Genomic DNA, 20,113 nt, shown 5'->3' on the forward strand with positions numbered 1-20,113 from the left:
GGTTGTGCATTCCTGATAACCCATAAGTTAATAGCAAACCTACTGATGAGACTCAGCTTAAGCCCATTTCCCTACAGTACACACCCGCCCCTTATCTAGTCGTGAGAGGGAAAGAGACCGAGGTGGAGCGGATGAAGGGCTGGGTCTCCTCCTCATCTGCTCCTGGGCCAGGGAGGGTGGGAAGAGCAAAGCGAGTTGGAGGGATTCACTCTTTGACTTCACCTTGAAGGTAGGTGCAGGGAAAGCAACCAGATGTCTTCCTCTGGTAGAGAAGGAAAGTCAGTGATGTTAGGGGAAGAGAATTTCATCTTTCGTTTTCTCTGTTTAAAAAAATCTATTTATATTTATTGGAAAGGCAGAGTTAGAGAGAGGGAGAGACAGGCAGAGAGAGAAAGAGATATCTATTCGATGGCTCACTTCCCAAATGGCCACGACAATTGGAACTGGGCTGGTCTGAAGCCAGGAGCCAGGAGCTTCTCCTGGGGTTTCTACATGTGTACAGGGGTCCAAGGATTTGAGGCATCCTCTAATTCTGCATTTCCAGGTCATTGTCAGGGAACTGGATCAGAATGCAGAAGCCAGGACTCGAACCAGCGCCTTTTTGAGATGTTCATGCCATAGGCGAAGGCTTAACTTGCTGTGCCACGGTGCTGGCTGGTTTTTTCTTTCCTTCAATTCTCACGCATGTGTAGACCCAGCTGTGCCCCCCAGCCAGGTGGTGCCCCATCAGCATCTCCTGGTGATGGTGGCGATAGCTGTTTAACTGAGAGCCACTTTCTGCAGTGCAGTTTTAAGCAAACCATTTGGTATGCAAGTGGAATTATATGTGAAATGCATTCGGTAAAACAAGGATTGTAAATTACCCCAGCCCATTAACTGTTTATGTGTCCCTCTGCAGTGTACGGCCTAATACTTTTGTAACAGGCGTAAGCATTATTGACCTGCTTCTGTCCTAATTCTTTAAAAATAACTATTAACAGGAACAGACCGAGAAGAACTGAAAGCGACGTGGAATGCTGTGTGGTTGGGTAAAACAAAGTAGAGTGGTTTGAAGTTCACCGCACTCTGTTTATTTTCTGTTAAAAGACTAGCTTGCTTATTGCTGCCGATTTCTCTCCAAAGGAGGGGGGGTGACTCTATTACAAAGGAGGGAAACATATAATAAAAGCCTTTTATGCAGCATAGACTGAGTAAAAGCAGCAGCTTTAGTTCCGGAGGCAGTAAATGGAGAACACCATTTTCTCCGAGAAAGCCCTTTCTCGCTCGTGGCAGGGTGAACTTTGTCTTGTCCGTGCCCCTGGTGTGTCCACGGGGCTGTCTTCCCCCTCATGGCACCCCCACCAGCATTCCCTGAAGTCAGGCACAGGTGGCCATGGACCATGCTTCGGCCATGGTTGGGATGACTCGGGGAACTATTGCATGGTGTTGTGGGAGGACAAAGAAATACTTGGCCAGCTCTCTCTGCTGCCTGTCTGCATCCGGTCTGGCTCTGCGGCCAGCCTTGGACCTTCCCCAAGGGAGGGGCAGTAGATGTGGTCCTGTAAGTTGGGCTTTTTATTCCTGCCTCATGTGGAGTCTGTTGAGACTGAGCGGTCGAGCATGGTGTTCTTTGAACAAGGCAGTTGCTGAAGAAGCCGCAATGGCCACCCACATTCTTTTCACATGATGACTCCTGTTCCTGACGGCCCATGCCCGCCCATTTCACAGAAAAGAGAGCTGGGCCTCAGGATTGGAGGGAGTTTCCCACAGTGGCCTGGATGACTGGCAGTGGAGTCTGGAGTCCACTGGACACAGTGTGCTGTTGGAAATAGATAAACTGGCAGGAACTGATTGACTCATTTTCCACTAAGATCCCATTTTTTCCCCTTCCCATTAATTTTTTCTTACTATGAGTGCATGGGTTTTCCACAGCAAATGATGAGATTCAGTGCTTCCCTGGGTCATTCATTTGTGTTGAAGACTTGAAAGTTAAGTATATGCACTTGCTTATTTCTCATCCAACCAGGCCTTGAGGTTCTGACATCCTGTGTTCCAAGGATGAGACAAGGAGATTGGTGAGAGAGCTGGTGTGGGCCAGTGTTTAATTGACTTTTCCTTGGCAGTTCTTTTCTTTTTAGTAAAAATAGAACTTGTAAAAAATCAAGAACTTGATCCGAACTTCCCATGTGGTGTAAGAGCCCACACACTTGGGCCATCCTCTGCTACTTTCCTAGGTACATTAGTAAGGAGCTGAATTGTAAGTGGAGCAGTCAGGACTCCAGATGGGGCTGTAGGCGGTGGCTTAACCTGATGTGCCACAGCTTTGGCGTCTGTTTACGCTGTTGTTTTTTTTTTTTCTTTTTAATATTTTTATTAGAGGTATAGGTGACAAGAGGAATGAGTAACTCCCATCCACTACTGTACTCTCCAAATGCCCCCAGTGTCCCAGCCAGTCCAGGCTGAAGCTTAAAGCCTGGAAATCAGTCCCCATCTGCTTGTTCTTGAGGGCTAGAGACCCCCCATCACTTGAGCCATTGCCTGCTGCCTCCCAGAGCTTGCATTAGCAGGGAGCTGGAATCAGGAACTGGAGCTGGGACTCACCTTGGTGCTCCTTCTAGCGGAGACGCAGGTGGCGTCTCAACCAGCAGGCCTCTTTGTGATTTGTAGCCTCAACTTTGAGAATGGAACCAGAATCTCTTTGAGTTCACAAGGAAGGCTTATTTAAAAGGGAAGTGTTTTTGCTGAAGGCCTTGCTAGTACCAGGGTGTAATGGAAAATATATACAGGCCCTGTTTGTGAATAAAGCCAGTCCAATGAGGGACACAGACAAGCTGACAAATTAACCAGTTATGAGTGTTGAGAGCTTGTCAGTGGACAAAAGAGCAGACACACAAAGTGGCTCCTCTTTTCCGTGTGACAAACTTTTTGTCATCTTTAACGGTTGGCTGAAATGTCACTTTTTTTTCTCAGTCTCCCAACTCCCTAACAAGCATAATTAATTTTCGGAGGAAAACATCTGAATTTTTTCTTATGTACTTATATTATTATCAAAATATTACATAGAGTATAAGCAATGTGGGCAGAATCAGAGTGTAAGAAATTTGTGATCTGGCATTTAACATTAAGATAAATGGACATTTTCAAAAGAATTGTGGGTACTTTCTATTATTACCCATGTTCTTGATGGCATTATCAAGCTTGTAATGCGTAAAGCTGAGAGAGCCTGTGACATTGCACCCCGCGACTTTTCCAAGTGTGTTTTTTTTAATATGGAGAAATTGAGGACTGTCTATTTTAAAATCAACCAAATAAAATGTTTTGCTTTGCCTGTGTAACAGCCACCATATTCAAGTGTCAGTCATGCGCCCACAGTGGAGCGGCATTGTCCTGTGACTCACACAGGAGCTTTGTTGTCCAGACCCAGGGTTTGTTCCGACGTGGGGGGAAACCTTGAGCTGTGAACGGAATAGCTTTCTTGTTTCTCAGGGTGGCGGGCAGACGTGTGCGTGTGCGTGTGTGTGTGTGTGTGGCGTGTACATAAAAAAGAAGGAAACTATACAATAGAAGAATGTCTGGTGTTAAATAGTAAGTATTTGTGTTTAATATTATGTGCGGAGATAGAGTTCAGAAATGCATAAATGTTGAAGTGGCTGATTAGGCGTCGTTTGGGTGCAGTGTGCGTTGAGGGGGTGGTTCTGTCAGCTTGCCAGGAACCATGAATGAAATGGGAGCGAGACAGACGCTTTCCAAGACTTAAGTTTCAAGAAGCAAGATACATGATACTGTTTGCGTCTTGGCTCAGTTGCCTATTGTTTCTGATGTCTTCCTGTTAGGTAGTACTCAGAGGCGAAGGTCCCAAAGTATTTTATTTTTATGTGGGGGAGAAAAAAATCAATAAAGAAACCACTTTAAAAGAGCAAGATGTGTGTCCATTATGCTAACTGTTCATGCATAATACATCTACATACATGCAGTTTCTTTGAGATGGAGTGGCAAGTGGTTGTGCCAGAGAAAAAGTAATTATTTAGCAGTTTGAAAGTGAAAATGAGTCTCTTATTAACAGCAATCTATCCAGAAACAAAGAGCAAGGATCTCTGTTTGGATGACATGTGTTCCCATCTCACACAGATTATCTAGAATTTGCAGAATGCTGCAAGGCAGCTTGGTGTTGGTGGGAGCTGTGGCTTCTCTTTTTTTCCTTGTGAAAATCAGAGGGAAAGAACTTAAAACTGGAAGAAAGAAGAAGCACAAAAGAGGGTGTGCGAAAGGCATTCCGTCCCGGTGGGAATGTCGCATGTGCTGTGTTTTCTGTGTGTGAGCCAGTGTGTAGAATGCAGAAAGCACAGTTGCATTTAGAGCTTCAGTAACACACACCATCTGATGCTCCTCTCACTGCCACCAGCCAGAATTCTAAGACAGGTGCATCTGCAGGCCATTCTAACACTGTGCATGTTTACATTTTCAAATGTTGTCACTGGACGTAAAAGGAGTGAACTTGCAGAACTGTGGCATGTGTGTGTCGGGGGAGGGCAAGAGCAGGCAGTCAGGAGGGCTTCAGGTTCAGTGCCACAGCCTCTGCCACGCGTCTGGCAGTCGAGGATTCCTGTCCGGTATCCTTCCACAAGTGCTTCTCTCGTGGTTGGTGTCTTCCAGCGGATCCTCAGTTTTGTGAGGACACGTGTGGCTGTATTGATGACAACGCCCACCGCATGTAGGCTCAGTGCTCAAAGGAAAGGAATAGAAACATCACTGCCTACAGGAGCTGCTTAGAGGTCGGCTTCCATTCACCAGGTGGTGTTTGCCTGTATGAAAGACTGTCCAGTCCCCTGGTGTTCTGTGTATGCAGTGCGTGTCTGTACTTCTTGAACTTCAAACTGTGCTTTCTGTGGGCTAGAATTTTTTTCTGTGGTGTTTGTGCTCCGGCCAGATAACCATGAATGTTTACATTAGTGGAAGTTGGCCACAATTCAGAACGTTACGATTTGTTTCCTGCATAAAACGTAACCACCATGAAATAAAGATATCCTCTTATCTGCATCGGCCCCCTGGGCTTCTGCTGAGCCCTGTTCAGCAGGGTTCTGGTGTTGATGTCGGGTGGACAGGTGAGCTGCCCATTTGGGGGCAGGGACAGCAGAGCTGGAGTTCACACCAGACTTTGCCCCGTGAGCCAGCCTACTCAGGGCTCTGGAGTCCTGGTTTAGTTTCAGAAGCCAGGAATCCGCCTGCGGGAGGCTCCAGGAAGATATCCAGAAAATAGCCTGAGCGGATAATATTGAGGTTTTTCAAAAGCAGCAAGGCCAACCTCTGGTCAACTCACCACTTGACCATGGCCGAAATGGAGGCTCTAGGGTAGCTGTGATGTTATCCTTCAAAGCAGCCGGCGCTGATGCTGCTGGGTTCTGCCCCAGCCTTGAGCTGCAGAGAGGCATCAGGCATCCTAATTAAGTGATGCAGGCCCCAGCACATCTGTTGCTATTGCAGAGTCTTCATGAGCAATTCTCACACAAAAAGAAGCAGTTTGTAACAAATGGTGCAGCTGCATGAGCAGACTTGGGGGGGGGTGCGGCGAGGGGCTTGTGTGTGGTGGGAGGATGAACATTCTCCCCCTGGGGCCCAGTGCCCTGGCTCACTCCTCCCTGGTAGGGCAAGAGGAAGGTTGCAGGGTGTTTTTCTGGGTTTACCTAAAATGATGAAGGAAGAGTGTGTTTGGGTTCCTGCTTAGGAAGTGGATGCATCCTTCGGATTCTTTTCAGCTCTGGTGTGAAATAAGGAAGCCCCATTGGCCACATGGGTAGACTCCCCCACTCCCAGCACACATTTCTTTCAGCCTAGCAGATGGTAAATTCTGTAGCTGCCAGTTCTGTGATAATGTGTGCAGAAAATAGAAAGCAAAGCCATGTGAAGACCCCTGATAGGACACAGCTGGGACTGGGAAACAGCTTGTGAATTTGCTAGTGATAACTAAAGGACTGTTGTGAACATGGCATGGGTGGCCTCTAGAAAGTGGTTGCCGGGGTGCTGGAGTGAGTGTGATGGTGAGCCCCATTGCTACGCCAAGCCTGTTTCCCTGGGTTTGCAGACCAGGGAGCCCTGGGGCTCGGTACTGGCACAGCAGTTACGGTACTGCACAGTTACGGTACGACACCCACATCCCCTCTCAGTGTCTGAGTTTGGGATCCAGCTCTTCTGCTAATGCACACCGTGGAAGGCAGTGGAGCCCTAGCACCCTGTGAAACTTGGATTAAGCTCTCTGCTTCTGAAATTTGGGAGGTTTACCAGTAGGTAGGTGGGTAGTAGAGAGCATGGACATTAAGTCTTTCTTCTGAGCCACTGGTCCAGCCTGCCCAAGACTGTCTTGCATTACTTGTGAGTAATGGTCTCTGTGTGGGTGGTTTGCATTTGATGTCAGCTGATAGCTTTTCTTGAGATCTGACCTGACCAGGCCTGATTAATGCCCTTATTCTGGTAAGTCTCAGTGTAGGATGTGCTACTTGGTTTTGGCGAGGACTCCATCAACCTCAGTTTTTGCAGGGGAGAGAAGTGTGTAGAGGGGTCCCAAGTGGCATGAACTCAGAAGCCAACTCTTTCATGGAGACTGTTCCTGTGAAGTTCTCATGGGCATCTTGCACTTGCAGTTAATTTGGAAACAAAAGACCACATGTGTCTTATCCAATGAACATGACTGGGACCTTGAGTCTGGTCAGAAATTAAGTTTCTTTTTGTGCCTCAGACCCTCCTGAGCATCTTAGGAGCACTAGTGATGGGCAAATCCAAAACAAAGACCAAATTAAAAATCTAGAGGAATATTCCAGAAGGAGTTGGGCAGCAGTGTCAGACTTAAGAGTTCATCTGTCTGATGTGGTCCAGTCCAGCAGGGGAGAGGGCTAAGAAAAGCCTATAGCACTCCAGTGGCTAGAATTTTAACCGACCACTCCCAAAGGATAAAGTTATATGGTAAATTGGAACTAGAAGCTATTTGATGATTATGATGACACAGTATGGATTTCCACAAGGAATCCATCATGATGCTTTTCCTTCTCTAAAAAATGATCCTTGGTCCATCTTGTTTGTTTGTAGACAGTCCAAGGCAGAATTTGGAATAATATGCTAAACACCTATTACACAAAGTTAACTTTTTTTTTTTTTAACTAAAAAGCTACAGTAATATTGGAGATCCTCATGTCACCCATCGTTATCTCTGTTTTCTTTACTGATTCTCGAGAGAGCACTGCTCTTGTAGATTCTGTCTGTACGCCTCCATTTCATGTCCATGTCTTTGGATGTGATGTATGTTTATTAAAGTATGATGGTGTATATATAATATAAACACACAAAACGTTCTGTGTCCTTAAGCTGTCGTTTGATATAGGTCTGCTATTCCTTTTACTCAACTCATGATAGCTTTCAAGATCTTTTATTGTTGAGATATGCAACTTTAGTACAGTTTCCCTGCTCTGTATGAATATATGCGGTTTGCTGTTATTATAAATGCTGGATACTGTGGTCTGTATCATCCTGGATACATTGTCAGAGGACCTCTGGGTGTATGCATCCAGAGGTGCAATTGCCAAGTCATGGGGTGTGTGTATTTTCATGTTTGCTAGAAGTTTCTTTCCAAAGCAGTTAATCCAATTTGAAAGTCCACCAACAGCATGGGAGAGTTTCCAGTTCTTGGCTTTTTCCTTTCTCGATTTAGCCAATCTGACAGGCAAGAAGATCTCACTGTTTTGATGTGGTCTTTCCAAATGGCCACTGGCCCTGTGATGTGGTCTCCGAAGTCAGAGGCATCAAAAGGAATGAAATCCAGGTATATCTTTTTGACCCACTAGGAGTCAAATGTAATTGGAAGTTGTACTTTCTGTATTCAGTACTCACAGGGGAATAGTCTCCCCAGGAAATTAAAATTGTAATGACTACTTGAAAAGTTAAAATTGGATCTAAATACTTGATGTTTTAGATACTTGGGATGAAAAGGTCTGTAGGGTGCCTTGGTTTATGAAATCCGGGGTGGACAAAGTTCAGTCCTCGTGATGAATGTTGGGCTTGTGAATTCAGATTCCCTCAGAGCCTGTGGAAGTAGGGGCTCACTTGTCCCCGCCCCCTCCCCCCCAACTACCTGAGGGCTCTGGTTTTCCCTTCTTTGGACTTTCGGTGAGTCCTTCCACTTTGGGAAAGGATAAGTCCAGTTGTGTAAATGACATACACTTACTGCAGGATATGGAATCTCTTCTTAACTGCCAACCTCTATTCAGAATTCTGGAGACACAAAGATCTCTGCAGGTATGGGAGTCCCAGGGGGTAGGGGGTGGCCTTTGGCCTCCTTTCTGGAAACTTTGCTCTCATTTCCAGGTGTGCACCGGCATGTGTTGCAAGGATGACGCTCCTGCCGGGCACCTGGCTGCTGGGCAAGTGTGTGTGTCCATCAGCTTCCTTCAGAGGAGGCACAGCAGTTCTCTTAGGAAATGAACGTGTTTCACCCCGGAATGTTAGGCGATCATGAACAGTAAGGTGACACATTAGGGAGGCCTAGAAAATTGGTCAGGTCTGAGTATACAAATGCCAGGTGACCATGGATGCTTTCCTGAGCGTTTAATTTTCTTTTGTTTTTGAAAAATTGCCGCTGTTTGTAAGGTTGCTTTTTATTTTTGCCTTTCTAAATTTAAAATTTACGATGCAAATTAACTTTTCTTCTCTCTCATTTCAGTGTGACAAAATTAGGCAAGAACGAGATGAAGCTATTAAAAAGCTGGAAGAATTTCAGAAAAGTATGTAAGCATTTCAACGGGATCATGGCGATGTGTGTGACTGGGAACTTTGTGAGTGGAGACAGATGGCCTTTTTTCCCCCCCAATATTGTAAAAAAAAAAAAAAAAAAGATGTATTTTCATATAACTCCCCTAAATGCCCTGGGATTACTTGGATTTGTAAGGAAATGGAATAAGCACTATTGTTTTTAGGATGATACCGTTACAAGGAGTTCGTACTTGTTATAAAAAAGTTTTACTATTTAGAAATGTTAGCAGAAAGCTGCTTACCTTGACCACATGAGCAAAACCCACCTGAGCAATGCAGAGCTAGATGTCGAGTGGCCCTTGCTGGTGCTCTGTCAACAACTGCTGTTTCTCAGTAGGCTGTGTGTTGTGGTCCTCTTGGCACGTGAGCAGAGGAGTGCATCAGTTCATCATCACCCCGTGCTCTATGATAGGTTAGGACCATGGCTCACTTAGATGTGCCCTCACAGAGAGAGGCTCTCTGGTGGGAAGCCATTACAAGTAGGGCCCTGGTAGATAGTCCTGTACGTGCATCTTTGTAGAGATCTGGGTGGGCTCCTTGGGTTAATGTGCATTACAAGGAGTGCTGCTTGAGATCCATTCTGAAGCACTGAGCCCGTCCGTTGGACTTACTGTGTGGATCCTGTGCTAAATGTCCTTGCCAGCAAAATATAAATAAGCAGGTAAGGGGCCGGAGGAAACTTTGGGAGGTGATGGCTATGTCTTTGACCTTCATTGTGGTGTGGCTTTCACAAGTGCCTGCTTGTCTCCAGACTCCACACACTGAGTACAGTAATCATGTCTGGGTTTTGAAATGTCGCTTATACCTCATAGTTAATATTAAAAAAAAAAAGAGGAATTCTAGATTCACAAGGCTCAGATGTTTTTAAGAGTTTGAATGGAGTGTAGCACCAATAGGAAAGTTGTATTCCCATGAGAGCCCAATAACTCATCTTGTAAATTTTTGCCAGTCTTAGAAAAAATGAAATCAGTCTGTTTGGCTAGGACATGGCTCTAATGGGACTCAGATGGGCGAGAAGCCAGAGCGTGGCAGTGAAAGGGGCCCTCGTCTTGGGCGTCAGGCCTTGCCCTGTGGTCTTGCTGATGCTGCGGCCCTCAGACTCCTGATTGTACAGGAGGTGTGGCCTTGGTAACCACACCATAAACCATCTTATGCTACCTGAAGGTTAAAGTAGCTCTGAAAATGCAGCATGGTTACATTTTGGATGCCAGTTCATGGCAGCAACTGGCTGTAACCCAGGAGACCAGGGCAGAATGCCATTGGTGGTGGGTGTCTCTGGAGACCGCAGTGTTAACGCTGGGAATGCCTGTTGCTTGAGACTGTGGGCATTGCACTTGGGTGGCACCCCACCCTTGCTCGGTGCCGGGTGCGTGTGGTACGCTTGGAATTGAGTCACATCAGAAAGCATTACACCAGTTAGTGTGCTTGGATTGTTGAGAGCAGATTGGCATACTGTGTGAGGTGCAGACAGTTGGAAGTTTCTGGTAATTGGCCTTATCATGAAATGTTTGGGCTGGGGCGGCAGTAGGGATTTTGCCTCCTGAATTAGGCACATGGAAACCACTTTTCCCCAGATCCCTCTGTAGGGTAGCATGGGAGCCTGGCTTCCACTCCCCAGGCCTTTGTGTCTTCTCTAAATACCTTTGAAAGTTGTATTTTGTGTTTTGATTTTTTCTAATGTAGTTTTCTTTGTAGGCAGCTCAGAGACCCAAAGCATTAAGGATGAATGTGGGTAGAATAACCTCTGATGTTTTCATTCAGTTTTCAGCTTTACTTGAATAAGTCTGCTTAAAATTTGGATAGCAGGAAAAACAGTGCTAACTCCACTCAGTCTAAAACGACAAGAATAATAAGGACCCCCCCCCAATCAAAATTTTGTTTTTCTTTTTCTTTAAATACAAAAACAAGTCCTAGACCTGAGCTAGATAATTCACGGTTGTAAACAGGGTAGCATTTCAGAAAGGAATGAAGCCACTGTTTTGCCACCAGCAAATGACAGTATTTCCTATGACTCCACGTAGCATGCTGATGGAGTTTCCACATGCATGGAATCAGGATGAATGGTCATGTTTTTCAGGCTGGGAGTGGGAGGGATAAGGTGACCAGATCATCTGTATAAATCAGTGCCCATATAGGATGCCAGTGCTGCAGGTGGAGAGCAGCGGGCTGTGCCACAGCACCACCTGGACAGTTAATCTTGATGTGAGGTTGAGATCTAGAGTCCCTGTAGTGTTTGCCTTAGTGCCCTGTGGCTGGATGTAGACAGGGGCAGGTTCCCCTGATCCCTGCTCCTCCCAGCACCCTATCTATCTGCACAAAGTCCCCTACCTGGCAGGCAGAGCTGTGCCCACTGGGAAGGAATCCACCAGCTTTCCTCCCAATATGCACCCTCCATGGCTTTTTTCTTTGCCCACATGAGAACCATTCTGGGTAAATATCACGTTGAAGAAGGCTTTGAGATAATGTCTATTCATTGGCCCTAAGATCCCCTGCATCTCCTTGGGGCCGAGCCTGGCTAGCCAAGTGACATCTCACCTTGACATCTTCACTCATGGCCGGTTGGCAAGCAGTACCTGGAACATGCGACTTCTCCCAGCCTCGGCATCCCCAGATATGTCAAAAGGCCACCTCTAATCCTACCTTAGAGTGCTGCCGTGTGGCTTCCCAAGGGACCACATGGAAAGGGTTCAGTGCACGGCCAGATGGTGCCGAGAGTTGCTGCCACAGAACCCTCCTGGAAAAGGTGTCCATACGGAAACTCAAGCCTGACAGGTTTCAGCCCTTGTCACACACACAGACACGAGTACCTGCTTTGTATGCAGCACTATACGGGCATAAAGCAGAAGTCCTGCTGTGGTACTCCACAGAAGACAAAAATAGCAAGAAAAGCACGCGCGCCCCATGATGCCATGTGTGCGATTTGAGGAGAGATGCACTCTGCTAACTAAGTTAGACTGCTGGGAGTGATCGTTGGTATACTAGTGGGCTATGCTTCTGAGTTCTCAGGGCCCTCAATATTTTTTATTATGAAAAAACTTAAAGTTAGACAAAAGTGAAAACCAGTTAATTGAACCTGAATGTCACCATTGTTCAGCTTAAACAGTCACCAACTTAATGGCTAACTTTCCTTCCCCTGCACCCTCATGCCCACTGACCTTGGTTTATTATGAAACTCATGACATCACCGTCTCATTGTTTGCCAGCTGTAAATATTTCTGTGTGTCTTTTAGAAAGGTTAGTATGTTTTTGTTCTTTGTAACTTTACTACTAGGTCAGTTTATTAAAAGCCCAACTTTTCCCCCCTTTAGACATCAGTGTCAGTCAAATACATGAATGTTATGGATGTAATGGCTATAGATTTTGGATGTTGTAAGACAAGTCCAAGTTTAGGAACAAAAATTATTAACTGGACAGCTGAAGGTTGTAAAAACCTTTATTCTTTGAAAGATACCAATAAGGTTATGTGTCAAAAGTGTCTGTATTTTGTATTATATGGTCCAGTTTTCGGTTTAGGAAATGAGGTCATACTTTCTAAACATATGATGTTCTTCCCTTCATAACTTATGATGTTGATAGCAGATTTCTATGTTACCAATTTATGATTGGGATAATATTTTAAGATTTTTTTTTAAAGATTACTTTTTTTATTTGAAAGAGAGCGCAAGAGGGAGACCCATGGGTTCAGTGCCCCAATGACCACATGGCCAGCGATGGGTCAGGCTGAAGCCAGTGGCTTCATCCAGCTCTCTTGCAGGTCTGCCTGGATCCAAAGTATCTGGGCCATGTACAGGCTGTGATTTTCACTGGACATTAGCAGGGAACTGGATCAGAAGTGGAGCAGCTCTTGCATGAACCAGAGCTGATATGTGATGGCCGCGTCACAGAAGACTGCCTTACCCTCTGTGCCACAGTCCTGGCCCCAGGCTTGGGATCATTTCTTCAATTGAAAATGAAGGCCAGTTTCAACATTTTTACCAGTTCACCCCTGAGAAAGACATCAAACCCCACCTACTGGAAGAAACCCTTTCAGAATAAGAAGAAAGTATGTGTGGGACCCTTCGAGCTAACTTTATCAAGTTAAATCACAGGGCAGGTTTTTACAAAATGTTTAGAAAAGGAATGTTTGTTTCGTATATATATATTTTTTCCTTCTTACTAGGCCTAGGCCTCACCCCTGTGGAATGATTTTTCTTACTCTTTCATGAGCAAGAATGTTATTGAATAAAAAGTCAAATTCCTGTGAAAAATGCAGAGTGTTTATGTTTTTTGTTATGATAGTGGAAATACCCGATTGTGGCAGAAGATGTCAAGTAGTTAAGGCTAAAAATTCAAAGTAATATTTGATGTTGTAAAAATTGTATAGGTTTCTTTTCTCTTTCCTTCACATTTTTGAAGAACCTACCTTGTAAACATAGTGATAAAATGCCAGGAATATTAGGATTTTAAGGAAATAATAGAGCCTATTATTTAAACTACAATATAAAAGGCAATTATATTGATGAAGAGCTACACGGGCTTTGTGTGTGTGAATAAACTTGGCCTGTGTTCAGCTTCTATTTGTTCTTCTGGCATAAACACATATTGTGTGTGATTCCAGTTTAATGGGGACCCGTTTGTATGCCAAGCAGCTGCATTTTAGGACCTATTGCGTGATTTCATAGCTCTCTGAAAATTGGTTCTATTCAGAACAAGAGATAGAAGAGGAGAAGGGGGGTGGCGTGGAAAGGGGGGGCAGCCTCAACACACAATCATTTCTTTTCAATTGGAGCCAGAAAGGTTGATGACAACATGACCATTGTGTTCTAATGATAAGACCACTAAGGCATCTGTACCTCTCATCACGGCTTTCACACAGCAGCAGATACAATTTAATTCACTGCTCTGTCAGCAGTGCCGATAGCATTATGCCGTCTGTCTCCACAGTTATAATCACTGTCCTCGGAGAAATGCAGTTGAAATGATCTTGAGCAGTCAAAGAAACTCTCAATTAAGGCTGCCACTTCCAATGTGTCAGATTGTGTCTTATGCACTTGGTACAATTTTCACTTCCAATCCTGTTTATTTACAATGTCTACCAGTAATTACGCTTAACGTGTCATTTAGTGAGGGGGGCCCCTGCCAAGCCGATTGTTGGGTGCTGCCGTACCATTGAGGGGAGTTTCTCCAAGTCAATGCCATCAGCAGCTTTTAGGCCCTGATGGGATGCAGTGGTAATGTTGATAATGCAAGTATCGTGCTCATCAAGTCATAATTAGATGCCACTCAAATGTGCCACTTGTAATAACAGTGTTGATTCATGTTTTTCTCGGTGACTGCAACTACTAATTAGTTAAGTGGTTTTTGGTTGGCCTGCATTTGCCGCAGATTATTATTACCCCTGAAAAAATGTCAAGGTTAGAGATGTTTCTGGCCATTTAGTGCTGTTTTATGAATTTGAATATTAACATAATAAGAACTTTGGGACAGACTTAGGAAGTCATACATTTTTTTTTTTTTGCATTTAATTTGGAGAGAAAATTTTTTTCCCCTGAGTTTAATCATAATTGCAGGTTAATTAAGCTTAAATGAAGCAAAAGTAATCTCTCTTTGTGTTATCTGAGCCCTGTGCTTTTTGCTAACTTTGTTGGGTTTCACATTTGGATGTCCTTTAATTTTATTATTGTTTTTTTTTTTTTTTGAATCAAGCAAATATCAATCAGTATATGTTTGAGGTTCTGGGAATTTTCTCTTAACTCTAAATACGAGTGGGAAGAATTGAAATTTTTCTTAATCTTCAAAAATCTTACTCAAGTTCTGAATTACTTTGTACCTTTAAATCTCCATTTACATTAACCAGCTATAAAAAAAAAATCACTGCTTTCCATTTAGTTTTGTTCTGACTGCTGCTCACCATCAGTGATGTAAGGAGCACTTTATTAGCATCCTGTCTCATCAGCACCTACTACATTCATCCCCTCGTACTTATCATGAGTAACAGCAACTACTTTGTTAACTAGTAAGAACCAACCTTACAAGGCTTAGATGGGCTACCATAATGCTGATTCATTCATGAGATCAATTTCAGATTTATCTTTGATTTCCTATTAGGCAGTTTTCCTTTGTAGATCCGTGTGCCATATCCTGCTAAGAAAAGCAAGTCCTATTTCCAGCCCCCTTTATCTATGGGAGAGTGTTTTATTTAAATGAGCAGATACGCCTGTGGGTAGACACAGAACTACAAGGAAAATAGACCCCTAGGAACATCCAAATTGCTTCCTTCAAAATGCATGTAATGGCCATGATGACCCTGTGGCGTTCTTTTCTCTGTTGGTGTTGAAATATCAGCTGAGTTTTGCCCTGGGCCAGCTGCTGAAAACTTGGTTGGTGATAGCTCCCAGTCTGCCAGCTGAAGAATTGGAGTATTCTTAATCATGGGGCGATGCGTGGGCTTCTGGAACAGCTGACTCATCCCTGAATGCTAAGATGTTTTTTTCTCCCTCATTCCTAGTTTCTCACATGGTTATAGAGGAAGTGAATTTTATGCAGAACCATCTTGAAATAGAGAAGACTTGCCGAGAAAGTGCCGAAGCCTTGGCAACCAAGGTGAGCCTATTTCGATGAGGAAACCTTATCTGAGCTCTGTGATTTCAGCTTCCTTTTGTGAAAAGTGGATTCTGTCCTGCTTTACTTTGCTGTTCTCTTACACCAGCTATCAGCAGCAAGGAAAGTGTTCTAAAGTTTCGAGAGTTGTGGAATATGATTATGTAAATCTCGGCCTTAATGCAAAGGTTCTTCTGAGTGTGTGTATGTGTGTCTGTGCTTTGTGCCTGGGAGAAGGGACCCCGGCCTGGTTTTCAAACTGGGCTTGGTCTGATGTCTGTGTATTTGATTCAAATGCTCACCAAGTTGAAAACTAGGCTGATGTGCTACACAAAGAGCAGTGGGCGATTCCGATGAGGAAGTCAGCTGGAGTTTAACATTGCGGGTGATTATTTGTCAAGAGCAAAGTGAGGATGTGTGCAAGGTGACTCCCCATGCCTCACTGATTGCTTCTAGCTGATGAATTTACCCAGTGTGTAATTTTCTATATTCTGTCTCATCAGAAGCACATGATTATTAAAGAATGTTTTCATCTCTGTCTCTATGTGTTTTGAGTTAGGTAAAACATATCTGAACCACTTCATCAGAAAATGGATGACAGTGATTTCCAGCCAAATTTCATTAGTAATGCTAGTTGGGTTTCTTTTCCTCTCTACCCATCACCCACCTCCAAAGTATTTTCTTTGGGATGTGGCTAAAATCCTGCTGCCAAATAAATAAATAAATCAGTTTAATTTGTATGCATTAGCAATGCTTGCTAGAGGAATTTGCCTAATTGCTTGCATAACAGCACGGCATTAGAATTTGTAAGATACTCAGCACCTAAGAATATAAATTTCTGTGTGTAACTTCTCTTCTGGTATTTGTCCCAGAAATATACAGCAGTATCCGTCATCTATTGTGATAAAAAAAAAAAGCAATAACGTGGGCACCTCCTTTCTACCCTGCCGCATGTCCATCCCTCGCCAATCACATTGTTGGAATTTTCCTTTTCCTGGGGAACAAACGAAGGAGAAATGTCCTTGGAGTGCAGTAGCCGCACCGACTCTCTTAGTGTCTGGGGATCGTCTCTGCATTTCCTCCTGCTGTTACTGCCAAGGATCCCTTCCTGTTGGTGATAGTACAGCCTCTCAACACTGGCTGCTGAGTTTCTGGAAAGCCGTGACTGGGGGCCATCTGTGCAGGTTTGACTTCTGATTCTATCTTTCTGGGCCTGTGTGCCTTCAGCCAGCTGGGTCCTGCTTTCTGGATCGCACTGTCTCAGCTTAGGTGACTGGATGGAGTAGAGTTAGGACTGGGGAAACGAAGGGGGTCGGCCGTTATTTCTCCGTGATGCATGTAAATCATTGGCCCAGCTATGGCCTCCTTTTAAAAATTACTCTGTGGATTTAACATGTGACCTTGGGTAAGAGAAGCCCTCTCTCTGGGTTAAGTGGACCAGAGTGGCTTGTTAGGAGCACCGCTTCCACCCCTGCCCAGCTCTGGGGGTGAGGGGAGTGTGGAACAGTCGCCAGCGGACTGTCACAGTCAGGCCTGATCCAGTGCCTAAGGTCATTTTTCCGATTTGGTCTCAACAACAGGGTCCTTAAATTATACTATACTTTGAGAAGTGTTTTTGAAAGTGGACATGCAGTTCATATCTGAAGCTACAAAATGAACTCATTAAGTCACCAACCAATGAAACCAATCAAAAAAGCGCAGTTCAGTTCAGCAGCATAGGTGTGCTCCTGGGATGTGAGGGATACTTGAAATGCAGAATTTGGGAACGGCATGGGATGTGTGAGCAAAGATAATAGCACGTTCTGATTTCAGTGCCAGTTGTCATTTTCGAAAGGTCCGTTTGCTGAGCAGCAAAGTTTCTGTGAATATTACTTTCCTTAATCTTCACCATCGAATTAAAGGTAAAAGGAGTAGTTAATTCTTTTTTTTTTTTAATTGGAAAGTTAGATCTGCAGAGAGAAGGAGAGACAGAGAAAGGTCTTCTGTCTGGTGGTTCACTCCTCAAGTGGCTGCAAGAGCCAGCTGAACTGATTTGAAGCCAGGAGCCAGGAGCTTCTTTAGGATCTCCCATTTTGGTGCATAGTGCCAAGGCTTTGGGCCATCCTCTGCTGCCTTTCCAGGCCACAAGAGGGAGCTGGAAGGGAAGTGGGGCAGCCAGGATACGAACCGGCACCCATATGCGATCCTGGCGCATGCAAGGCAAGGACTTTAGCCACTAGGCTACCGTGATGGGCCCAGAGTATTTAATTCTTATGATGCAATTTGACTTCATAATTTTGTTACAAATAGGTGTGGTTACTTTGCTAAAATGTGTACAATGTACTGGTAAAAGTGGATCCATACTTTAAGTTGTATGATCCAAAGCTGTTTATCTTGTTGATTTTGTGCTTTTAAATAGTCATCAGATTCTGCACAGTGTGAAAACTGTATTTAGGTTTGAAGATGATAGTAGGTTCTGGTACTGGAGGGTTAGCAAGGATTTATTGTTGCCTTGTGACTTAGAACAATGTGTACCATGCCTCAAACCTGTAACTTGATGAATAACTTCAGTGACATTGCTTATCCAATGTTGGTGAGTTCTAAATTCTCAAAAATATCCAAGAAGCATACACAGAAGACCTTACATTTGTAAGTCTTCTACGTCTTCTTTTTAAAATGTGAAAACAGGTGCAGACACTTGGTACAGAGATGAAGCCACCCTTGGGTTACCCGTATCCGGTGTCAGTGTGGGGGGCTTGTGTCCTTGGTAATTCACAGCGGATGCAGCTTCCTGCTGACGCTCAGCGTGGACGGGAGCAGGTGGTGTCTGCTACTCATGTGGGAAACCCAGATTGAGTTTTCAGCTCCTAATTTTAGCCTCACTCAGCCCTGGCTGTTGCTGGAATTTAGGGAGTGAACCAGTTGATGGGAGAGGTTTCCGTCTCTTTCTGCATTTTGAATCCATAAAATAAATTAGAAATTTTAAAAAATAGGGGGAAAAATCTAAAAAGAGATATAAAAGCAGCAGTCACATCTCAGTCGACATTCTTCTTGAGTTTTTATAATACAGTAGGTAGGGGATTCGGATGCCTTAATTGATAGATTTTAAGCTCTTCTTAGGCCACAGTTGTTATTAGGTTATCAGATATCATGATGATAGTCAGGGAAGCAACTTGTGAGAGGTCTTCAAAATCTTACTTGTGAGGTGAAGTAGCCCCCTGAAACACCAGCATCCCATTTGAACTCCAAATCCACTTTTAATCTAGCTCCCTGCTAATGAGCCTGGGAAAGCAGGGGAAGATGGCCCAAGTCCTGGGACTCCTGCCGCCCATGTGGGAGACCTGATGGAGTTTTGGGCCCTTGGCTTCAGCGTAGCCCAGCCCTAGTGTTACAGCCACTTAGGGACTGAACCAGTGGATGCAAGATCTTTTTTCTCTCTCTTTCTCTCTGTTACTGTGACTTTCAATTAAGTCTTTTTTTTAAAAAAGTTAATAAAAATGTGTATCACGGAATAATTGGATTTTCAGATTTGCACTGAAATAAACTTTTAATTCCATTTTCCACAAACTTCTTGAAACGCATTTGTATAGAGTGCCAGAAGTCACAAATTTCATGAGTATTTCTGGATGTAGAAGAAAGCACATAGAAGAATACCATGGTTGAAGAAAGCTTCCAGGGCACAGAAAGACACTCAAGCTTAAGTTCTTTTCTTGCTGGGAATGCCTGATGCTTCCCAAAGTCTTACCAGGTGTCAGTTACTGTGTTGGTCACTTTAGACATCATGCCCCGTGGCCCCCACGCTCTGGTTCAGGACTGTATCTTTAGCTTGTAGATGAGAGCCATCAGATTGACTCAAGAGGCGGAGGCCAAGGCTGGCCACAGCACTGGCTGGTGTCGTGGCACATTGCCTGGCGCCATTCCCCTGCAGTCATCCCTGGTGTGGATGTACAGCCGAGTGACCTGGGAAGCTCTGAGACAGTAGCGGGCTGAGCCCCAGGGTCAGAGGGGCTGTTGTGGCCTGCAGTGTCGGTCCTGGGAGCTCTACAAAGGTCTTTAGAGATTGTGGTGCACAGAGTTGGGAACAGGTAGCTTAACTTCTAAAGATTTTTATTCGTTTGGAAGGGTGGGGGCAGGAAGAGGGAGTGATATCTAATATTTGGTAGTTCACTCCCCAGATGACAGGAATGGTCACACTGGACCAGGCAACAGGCTGGGCCAGGCAGAAGCCTGGAGCCTGGAACTCCATCTGCATTTCCTGTGTGTGTGGCAGGGGCCCAGGTACTTGAGTCACCATCTACTGCTCTCTCAGTTACGTTCAGGGAGAGCTGGATTGGAGGTGGAGCAGGGAGCAGTTGAACCTGAGTTCTCCTTATAGGATATTGGTGTCTTGGGTGGCGATGTCTAAATATGCTGTGCCATAGTGCCAAACTCCATGGGCTTAAATAGTAAGAGACAAAATTACAGTTTACGCATTGAGAGCTTTTTTTTTTTTTTTGAAGATTTATTTATTTTTATCGGAAAGGTAAGTTTCAGAGAGAAGGAGTGACAGAAACAAATATCTTCCATCCAGTGTTTCACTGCCCAAGTGGCTGCATGGCCACAGCTAAGCCGATATATAAAGCCAGAAGCTTCTTCTGGGTCTCCCACGTGGGTACAGGGTCCCAAGGCTCTGGGACATCCTCTACTACTTTCCCAGGCTGCAAGTGGGGAGCTGGATGGGAAGCGGGGCAGCTGGGATATGAACTGGGACCCGTATGGGATGCTGGCAGGTGCAAGGCAAGGA

The 20,113-nt window shown here is 44.6% G+C and overlaps 1 protein-coding gene across 2 annotated transcripts in view; it reads left to right on the plus strand.

Annotated features, from left to right (window-relative positions):
- The window catches only part of SHTN1 (shootin 1), a 92,312-nt gene that overhangs the window by 17,188 nt on the left and 55,011 nt on the right, over positions 1-20,113 (plus strand). For both annotated transcript variants that reach the window (XM_040992047.1, XM_040992048.1), the window contains exons 3-4: positions 8,684-8,744; positions 15,260-15,354. In XM_040992047.1, coding sequence (XP_040847981.1) covers positions 8,684-8,744; positions 15,260-15,354 — 156 coding nt within the window. The remainder of the gene's footprint in view (positions 1-8,683; positions 8,745-15,259; positions 15,355-20,113) is intronic.

This window comes from Ochotona curzoniae, unplaced genomic scaffold (assembly GCF_017591425.1).
Source record: "Ochotona curzoniae isolate NIBS_2020 unplaced genomic scaffold, NIBS_Ocur_1.0 contig_66, whole genome shotgun sequence".
NCBI lineage: Eukaryota > Metazoa > Chordata > Mammalia > Lagomorpha > Ochotonidae > Ochotona > Ochotona curzoniae.